The following is a 9,263-nucleotide window of genomic DNA, read 5'->3' on the forward strand; positions in this document are numbered from 1 at the left end:
TCACCCCTCCCCCCATTTCTGCTGTTTGCTCCCCTCTAAATGGGGCTTTCTGGTGAAATCCGACAAAGTGGCCGTTTGTCCATCAGACCCGCGGCTATCTGCCCTGTGCAGTGCCAAGGCACTGGGGGGGGGGGGGGTGTCCAGAACCTCCCCGTTCCCCAGCAACAAACATGGGGGGGGGGATGTTTTCAACCAAATGAGTCCTCGTGCCCAGACAAAGGGGGCGGCTTTACCTTGGGTTACAAATATTTCACTCCCCTCCTCTCACAGATTGTCCCCGCCCCCTAGCAGCAGGTAAGGAGCATGGTCCCAAGGGGCCAAATAAGAGTGACTTAACCAAGGGCGCTCACAACAGAGGCGGCGGCAGGCTGGGACTAGAACCCAGGAGTCCTGACTCCCCTCCCCCCACTCTACTCCATACAATACTTCCCCCTAAACTGCTTCTCCTGCCAGTATATGAAGGGAGCCGCTGGCAAACTGCTCCACGGGGTCTCGGCAGGGGGTGCGAGCCCGTCCCCGTGGACTCCAGGCGAGGGGTCTGGTCCCTCTGGAGCCCCTTGCTGGGACGAGTCCCACCAGCACACATCCCCCCAGCGCTGGCTCCCACCACCCAATCAGAGCTTGGCGCTCCCCCCGCCCCCGGTACATTGAGGGGGCTCCGGGAGCCGCGCTCAGCCTGGCTGCAGACCCGCGCTCGCAGCATCGGGGACTGGAGAGCGCAGCCCTGCGCGGAGCCCGCCCGCCCCGCGCTAGCTGCCCCGGTCCCGGACAGCGCAGGTGAGAGCTGGGGGCGAAGGGGAACGGGCCACTGGGAGCAGCTTGTGGGGAGGCTAGAGCCCGCCCCCCTTCCCAGAGCCAGGGATCGAACCAGGAGTCCTGGCTCCCAGCCCCCCGCTAGAGTTGGGAACCCAGGAGTCTTGACGACCCCGCACTTCCATAGGGGACCCACCAGTAGCTGGGGCTAGCTCAGAGCATGGCCCAAGGAAACTGATGCCCAGCAGTGCCAGGCTGGACTAGGAGGGGTCCTCAGGAGCTGAGCGCAGCTCAGTGAGAGGACGGGGGGGGGGCCCAACTCAGCGGGGGTGTCTCGGGGTGATGGTTGCAGGACAAAGCCAAGGCACATGGAGCAGCTGGCCCGTTTCGGGGGGTGGGGGTGATGTTACTACCTCTGGCTTTTGTGCCCCATCTCTGCTGGATCAACCCCCTCCCTTGCCTCAGTTTCCTTTCTGTTTATATGTTCCCCCTCCCCAGGGAAGAAGCTGGCCAGGATTGGCACGTTGGAAACAGGGACCAGTCCTGACTCCAGCGCCCACCTGCCCTGGGCTCAGAGGCATAGCAGGGTTGCCAAGGATGGATGCAGAGCCCTCCCCATTGGGCGGCTGGTTAGACAATGGCTCTTGGACACCAGTGCCCACTGCTGCCCCCCACATGGACATGAGCACGCCGGCGGGCCCTGGCAGGAGGGGGCTGTGGATCTTTAATAGCAGTGGGGAGGACACGTCACCCCCGTTCCTGACGGATGCTTGGCTGGTGCCGCTTTTCTATGCCCTCGTCATGCTGCTGGGGCTGGTGGGCAATTCACTCGTCATCTACGTGGTGTCCAAGCACCGGCAGATGCGCACAGCCACCAACTTCTACATCGGTGAGTGTCCCTCCCATCCCTCCCCTGGCTGGGTGCACCAGCCCTCCCTAGCCCCTGGGCACCAGCCCTACCCGTCTGGGTGCCCCAGAACCTGCCCCCCCCGGCACCTTCCCTGCCTGGCTGGATGTGCCAGCCCTCCCTAGCCCCTGGGCACCAGCCCTCCCACAGCTAGGTGCCCCAGCATCTGCCCCCTGCCTCTGGGCACCATCCCTCCCCCGGCTGGGTGCTCCAGCCCTCCCTGGCCCCTGGGCACCTTCTCTCACCCAGCTGGGTGCACCAGCACCTGACCTCCCATACCTCTAGGCACCATCCCTCCCCTAGCTCAGTGCCTCAACCCCATCCCCAGGCACCATCCCACCCCTGGCTGGGTGCACCAGCCCTCCCTGGCCGCTGGGTACCTTCTCTCCCCTGGATGGGTGCCCCAGCACCTGCCCACTTGCTTCTGGATACCATCCCTTCTCTCCCCTGGTTGGGTGACACAGTGCCAGCCCCCCCCCTTTGTCCCTGGGCATCTTCCCTTCCCTGTCTGGGTGCCCAACAGCAGCACCCCCATCCCCTGGCATCTTCCCTCCCCTAGCTGAATGCCCCAGCTCCAGCCCCCCCTCACCTCCGGACACCATCCCTCCCCCAGCTGAGTGCTCGAGCACCAGCCCCGCCCCCATTCCCAAGCACCATCCCCCTCCACCCCAGTGGGTTCCCCTGCCTCAGCTCCAGTCCCCCTGCTCCTGGGTGCCTCACCACCCTCCTGGTGGGTGCTCCAGAACCACCCCCACCAACCTCAGTGCCTGGATGCCTTCCCTCCTGCTGTTCCTTCCAGTGCTAGCCCCTGCACACCACTCCTGGCCTGAAACACCCCTCTCCATCAATGATCATCATCATGGCTCAACAACATGCACTGTCCATTAGCAAGAGAGTGGCACTGGGCTCCCCGCAGCCAATGCCCCTCAATCATGAGACACAGCCCCCTGCTATCCCAGTCCAGGGATCCCTCAACACCCCTGACTCTGGAAATTCCCTGTAGCACTGCGTTCCCCCCATTATAACAGAGCACCCATTCTGTTGTGGGTGGGGGTCCATACTTGCTTTCTGTTTAAAGAGGGACTATTCTAAGTCCTCTGAAATCCACACACTGACTCCAATTGTCTTGAAAATTGCTACACCTCATGGGGGCTTGGGGTAGAGTTAGTGACCCAAATTTGGGATTATGTGAGAAAGGGGTTCCCGAGATACAGCTCCCCCAAAACCCAGCTCTTTACAACACCAACCTGTTCTCATGTCTTTAGCCAACAGCAGAGGCTCAAAGTACTACAGCTGTGGTCCAACTGATCTCAGTTGCTCAGTTAGTGCATGGCACCCACTGGAAGCAAACTTAGAGTTGGGATTTCTGGGTCAGAATACGTTGAACTGTCAGCCCAAAGAGACTGAACTTGGCATGTGTAGCAAGAGGAGGGTTCTGTTAATAGCAGCAGAGTACATATATTAAAGTGAGTGGGTGGCTCAAAGGCCTGGGGCTGTAAATCTTGAGCCTAAATTGCACCTGTGTGCTAAGTTTGAGCCCTGCTGGGGGCAGCTTTCAGCTACTGTATCTCAAGCATGTCCTTGTTCCTTCTGAAAGTCTTCCCGAGGCCAAAATTTCTAGTATAAGAGCGACATTGTAAAGTGCTCTAAAATCCCCAGGCAGGCTCTGATTTTGGATGGACAAGGAAACCAGTATTGATTAAACAGAGCAAAGGTGACAGACTGTTAAGATAATGTAGGCAGATTTCCTGAGCAAGAGCACTGAGTGTGATCAGAGGAAAGCAAGTCATTGGGTCAGCTGTTCCAGGGGTTCCAGATGCACATCCCCCCCCCCAATGTGAGTGGCTCAGATTCTTATAGCGTATCTGGGGCAGAGCACGGGAATATGGGGGTTTGGGAGAACGGGGGGGAGCAGTGCTGGGGGTTGGGAGGGTGCAGGTAGGAAAGTTGGGGGAATAGAGAGAGAAGTGTTTGGGGCTGCAGTGAGGGGGGCCACTAGGGGATAAATGGTGGGGCAGGGGCTCTGGCTGGGGGAAGACAATGGGGATAAAGGGGAGTAGGCGGGAGGCTGGCATCTTCAAATGGGAGTGGAGAATGTGGGGCTGACAGGCGCCCTGCCCATAATTCCCAACACTACCCACTCCCACCCAGCTCTTCATTCCCAGCGGGCTGTTCTGAGTGCATCAGGAATGAGGGACTCAGCCTGGGCTCTGGGGCTCATACAGCCCCAATCACCCAGTGCCCACCAATTATTGGCGGTTTATCCCTATGGGGAAGGGCAGGCCTGTTATCCCCATAGCAGAGGGAGGGAACTGAGGCACAGGAGAGACCAAGTGATTTTTCCACGTCTGTGACTGAGCCAGGCAATGAACCTTGGGCTTCTGGATCCCAGGCTGGCACCTGAGCCACCCCCCACCCCCGCCACCTATTGTCTGGCCAGTCCCCACCATGGTCCCTCCCCCTGATCCCAGTTCCACATCTGTTCCAGCAAACCTGGCAACCACAGACATCATCTTCCTGGTGTGCTGTGTCCCCTTCACCGCCACGCTCTACCCCCTTCCCAGCTGGATCTTCGGTGACTTCATGTGCAAACTCGTCAACTACCTGCAACAGGTAGGGCTGGCTGGCTGGGGGGAGGGGCTGGTTGGGCTGGGGTGCAAAGATGCATGGGTGAGTGTGTGCATGGGTGTGCTGGGGAGGGACATGCAGCAGCTGCTGATACTTGGGGCACTTTACAGTCCCAGGGCCCTGCCCTGTAGGGAGGGTGGTGCTTGGCAAAGGGCCCAGGGCCCCCCAATTGCCTTTGCCTTGGGTCATTGGGCCACCCTTGCTCTCTGAAGGTGACAGCGCAGGCCACCTGCATCACCCTGACGGCAATGAGCATGGACCGCTGCTACGCCACCCTCTACCCGCTGCAGTCGCTGCGCTACCGCACTCCACGCGTGGCCATGGGCGTCAGCGTGGCCATCTGGATGAGTGAGTGGGATGTGTCAGGGCTGGGGGAGAGCAAAGAGCTGGGGAAGGGGCCCCCTAGGGGTGATGGAAGGAAGGGAAGGAGGGAGGAGAGCTGTGTCCCTGAACATGCATCCAGGACACCGACCCTGCAAAGCTCTTGTAAAAGGTTTCCCAGGGATTCCTGGCCTGATCCTGGCCAGTCCTGAGCCCAGCAGCACAGCCCCATACCCAGCGCAAGGTCTCCTCTGGGATCTCTAAACAGAGGCAGAGGGAATTTATATTTGTGCCTTGGCATCTGATGGTCAATAGAAGCTTCCACCTTCTGTTCTGATTCTATCCCACCAGCACCCACAAATCTGCTAATTCACCTCAATCCAATCCACAGCCCCCTGGTATCCCAGCCCAGGATCCCTACACACAGAGCTCGGCTGGCACTTCTCAATCCCAACCTGTATCCCCTGCTATTCCAGGCCTTGCCTCCGCACCTCATCTCTGCTTTTGCCCCTCAATCCTGACCCACAGCCCCACTGCTATTCTACTCTCCTGGGTCTTTGCTGAACAGAGACGGATGCTAACCGAGAGCCCCTCTATGCTGATCAGCCTCAGCCATTCATGAATGTGCCAAATCAGTTCTCCTTATGCTCAGAGCCATAGCTGGACCCCAGGTCTCCCCAGAGCACTGGCCCCATCATGCCTTTCACCCCTTTGCCCTCCTGTCCCCAGGCTCCTTCCTTCTCTCGCTGCCCATAGCCATGTACCACCGCACTGAGGTGGGCTACTGGTATGGGCTGCGCACCTACTGCATCGAGGCCTTCGCCAGCAAGATCCAGGAGCGCAGCATCATCCTCTACACCTTCCTGGCTGTCTACCTGCTGCCTCTGCTCACCATCTGCCTCTGCTACTCTGTCATGCTCAAGCGTGTGGGGCGCCCCATCGTGGAGCCCATTGACCACAACTACCAGGTGAGCCAGGGGCAGTAAACTGGGGTGTCTGTATTGGGGACCCCCTCTGCCCAATATATCTGGAAGCCCCATCACCCAGCCTCAGGACTTTTCTCAATAGGGCATGGAGTCCTCACCCTCAACTCCCCTTCTCTAACCATTAGACCCCACTTGCCTCTCAGAGCCAGGGATAAACCCAGGAGTCCTGGATCCTAGCCCCCCTGCTCTAAACCAGGCCTCTGTTCCTGCTCCCCTCTCTCAGCAGGTACAGCACCTGTCCGAGCACTCTGTCGCCATGAGGGCCAAGGTGTCCAAGATGGTGGTGGTGATCGTGGTACTCTTCACTGTGTGCTGGGGCCCCATCCAGCTCTACCTCCTCTTCCAGGGCTTCTATGGCAGCTTCCAGGCCAACTACGAGACCTACAAGATCAAGACGTGGGCCAACTGCATGTCCTACGCCAACTCCTCCATCAACCCCATCGTCTACGCCTTCATGGGCGACAGCTTCAGGAAGTCCTTCAAGAAGGCTTTCCCCTTCCTCTTCCGGCGCCGGGTGCGGGACGGCGCTGTCCTCTCCGGCTCCCGCAATGCCGAGATGAAGTTCGTCACTGAGGAGACCTAGTCTCAGCCCTAGGCGTGCCAGCCCTATGCGGCCAGCTCGTCCTGGCTGTGGACGCTGAGGTGGTAAATCCAATACAGCTGCTGGGCCATACTGACACTGCTCAGGGCAAGAGGCACCATTCAATGGAAGCTGTGGTGACTGGCTGTTCAGAATCCCTGGCTTGGAAGGGGCCAGTGATAATCAGGGCCAGGGGTTCTTCCCAAAGTGCCTTCTTATTTGGGGTTCCTCTGTGCTCAGGCTGAGGCATCCTCACAGTCCAAATACTGAGGCAACCAGAAACGAGCGGACACTTTGGGAAGTGTGTGTCCTAAACCAGATGCCTTCCTTCCCTCCCTCCCCCCCGGCGTACCAGTGTCCTCGGCACAACATCGTAGCCTTGAGCATCCCTGCTGGCGCCTCAGGGACCTGCCCAGAGCATCTGGAAATAAAGCTCTTTGGCTTTGTAAGGAGACATTGGCCTGATGTTTGGGGTGGGGGGCGTCTGGCAAGGTGTCTCCTATGCCAGGCTGGAGGATTGAGAGTGAAGCCTTCCTTCCGAACAAGGGGGCCAACGGCTTAATAACTCATCCACAGGGACCTGGGCTGAGACACCCCCCCTCCCCAGGCCCCTCTGCCCCAGCCGGTGACTGGCCCTCGGTGAGCAGCACCATGTAGGCCCTAGAGCACAGGGCTCTACTGGATCTGTCCAGCTTGTAGGTCCCCTTATTGCTCTTTGCTGCTCCCATCAGTCCCCCTGTTATGCCTGCCCCACAGCTCCATGCAGCCAATGGGGTTTAAAAACAAAGCAACTAGCCAATGACAACAACCCTTCCATGTAGGCTTCTTGGCCAATCCAAAGTAGTGGCTCAGCCAACCGGGGTGGGGGTTCTGTGTGGGGTGGGTTGGGACTGAAACAGACAATATCCACCCCCTCCCCAGTGGTCATCAGGGAGTCCTGAAGGCTGTGGAGTGTGGGTGGGTCAGTTTTAGGGCACCTGAGCAGGGGGTTCTTGAGCCTGCTGCATGTGGGAGCTCCCTGTGCAGCAGGTGTGATGGCCACCATCTTGGCAATATCCAAAGCTAAAAGCCAGGGCTGCTGTAGATAGCTTGAGTTACAAAACCAGGGCTGGGGCTGGCACAGCCACATGTCCTGTGCAGATCAGGCACAGAGATGGCAGCCATCTTGTTGCCAGAATCACTGCAGACTGTTTCACAGGAGAAATGCACAGACTATGCTCTCCCATCTGTGTTCCACATCCTCCAGCGTGCAACCACAACAGTCACAAAATAAAAGCTCCCTAAATAACCCCCTTCATCCAACAATTTCAGTGTCTGAGAAAATCTGCTGGGGTCGTGATGGGTTCATGGGCAGAATGGACTGAGTAAACTGTTTGCAGTGAGTAGCTATGCCAGTTCTGTCTACAGTCGCCCAGCAGTCAGAGGATGCCTGCAGCCAGCAGAGAAACACCTGGATTGTCATCACTTGCATTTAAACAGTGCCTTGCATCCCAAAGTGCTAGTGCCCCAGGAATGCACCTGGGAGTGGGGAGCGGGCAGCGCCAGCCCCGGTGCTGGTGCAAAGGGGTACGAAGAGGAGCCACAAGGGGGAACAAAGCTCCTCCGAGTTGGTTGGAAAATGTTAGTTGAAACCATTTTCTATCAGAAAATGTCATTTTGGTTAAACCAAAAATTTTGGCAAAATCTTATGGACTTTGATGAAATTTTGCTTAGAAAATTGGGGAGGGGGGATTTGAAAATGTCAAAACAGTCAAAAGTTTTGAAAATGTCAAAATTGTAACATTTTCAGGAAAAAAGTTTGGATTTTTGGCTTTTCTTTTGAAACAACTTTTCATTGAGAATTTTACATTTTATATATGAAAAAAGTCAAGGGTCAAAATCAAAATATTTTGTATTATATCAAAATCAAAACATTTGGATTGCCCTGAAACAATTTTTCCTCAAGAATTTCATTTAGTGAAAAATGTTGAAATATCCTGATTTGGGACTGGGGTTTGGGGTTTTTTTGGATTTTTTTGCATGTTGGAAAGTCCATTTTTTGACCAGCTCTGCTCCGCTGTACAGAACTGCCCCACAGAAACCCATGTGCTCCATTATTTCTTTGGGTACATCCTTCCCTTATGGCTAGGCTACTGGTATGAGGAGCTGGTGCTTATACTAGGGAAAAGTGTATTTTTAACTCCACCAGAACACCCTGTGCTAACATTACAGCTTGCCTTGGCCACAATGGGGTATTTAACGTTAGTTATTGCACAGTTAAAATACTACTTTTTAGCTAGTGGTGACATGGACAGAGGCACTGAATGAAAGAAGGGTGGTGCAGTTGTTAGCGCACAAGCTTAGAAGTGAGACAGCTAGGATTCAATTCCCTGTTCTGTCACCAACTCCCTCTTGGGCCTCAGTTTCCCAATACGTTACGGTGTAGTCTATGAATACATGATCGCATGCTAGTTTTTCCACCGGACCCCTGCCTGATTCAGTGCACAGGATGGATGTATTCAGTAGGTTGCTTTCTCCTTGTTCAATGGTGTCCCCTGACTATTGACTGAACATGATTCATATCCTGCGCTGAAGACAGAATTATTAATTTCTTCTTGGGCTTTTCTAGGGTGCTCATCACTATAACATCCGAGTGCTTCACAGCTATTAAAGAAGAGGAGGCATGACTCCCATTTCACAGATGAGGCACAAGGAGATTAAGGGCAAGAGAATCCATTCATTTTGGGTGTCTAATATGAGACACCTATGACCTGATTTTTTGTTATACAATAGATAGCATGTTCAAAGCACAGCTCCTACTGACTGCGGGTGCAGCTGCAAGTGCTCACAGTCTTAGGTCAGACACCCACGAAATGAGGAATACACAATTAGTTACTGTCTGTGAAAAGTGTGGTTTAAGTGACTTGACCAGCAGCACACAGGAACTCAGTGACAGAGACAGGAATAAAATCCAGTTCTCCAGGGCAAAATTCAACTACCACAACCATGAGATCCTCTTTTCTCAGCCTGCCACTCCCTGGCTCTTTCACTACATAGCTTCTAACGTGTTCAACAAATGAGGCAGGGGTTCTACAGACAACAGCTTCCT

At 55.7% G+C, this 9,263-nt stretch overlaps 1 protein-coding gene across 3 annotated transcripts; it reads left to right on the forward strand.

Moving 5' to 3' along the window:
* Nucleotides 1-373: 373 nt before the first annotated feature.
* LOC128828178 (G-protein coupled receptor 54-like) lies at nucleotides 374-7,990 on the forward strand. 3 transcript variants are annotated; one of them, XM_054012617.1, is made up of 6 exons: nucleotides 374-777; nucleotides 1,252-1,642; nucleotides 4,149-4,273; nucleotides 4,501-4,636; nucleotides 5,339-5,577; nucleotides 5,819-7,990. In XM_054012617.1, the coding sequence occupies exons 2-6, from the start codon at nucleotides 1,351-1,353 to the stop codon at nucleotides 6,176-6,178; spliced, it is 1,152 nt and encodes a 383-aa protein (XP_053868592.1). In that variant the 5' UTR covers nucleotides 374-777; nucleotides 1,252-1,350; the 3' UTR covers nucleotides 6,179-7,990. The 3 variants fall into 3 exon arrangements, with proteins under 3 accessions (XP_053868592.1, XP_053868593.1, XP_053868594.1); XM_054012618.1 differs by having other exon boundaries at nucleotides 5,822-7,990; XM_054012619.1 differs by having other exon boundaries at nucleotides 5,942-7,990.
* The last annotated feature ends 1,273 nt before the right edge of the window (nucleotides 7,991-9,263 follow it).

This window comes from Malaclemys terrapin, chromosome 23 (assembly GCF_027887155.1).
Source record: "Malaclemys terrapin pileata isolate rMalTer1 chromosome 23, rMalTer1.hap1, whole genome shotgun sequence".
NCBI classification, from domain to species: Eukaryota; Metazoa; Chordata; order Testudines; family Emydidae; genus Malaclemys; species Malaclemys terrapin.

Excerpts from the sequence above, each read along its gene's own strand:
- LOC128828178 (XM_054012617.1), top strand. The coding sequence starts at position 1,351 with ATGGATGCAGAGCCCTCCCCATTGGGCGGCTGGTTAGACAATGGCTCT. Across the intron at positions 1,643-4,148 it reads AGCCACCAACTTCTACATCG|CAAACCTGGCAACCACAGAC; the intron begins GTGAGTGTCCCT and ends CATCTGTTCCAG. Across the intron at positions 5,578-5,818 it reads CCATTGACCACAACTACCAG|CAGGTACAGCACCTGTCCGA; the intron begins GTGAGCCAGGGG and ends CCCCTCTCTCAG.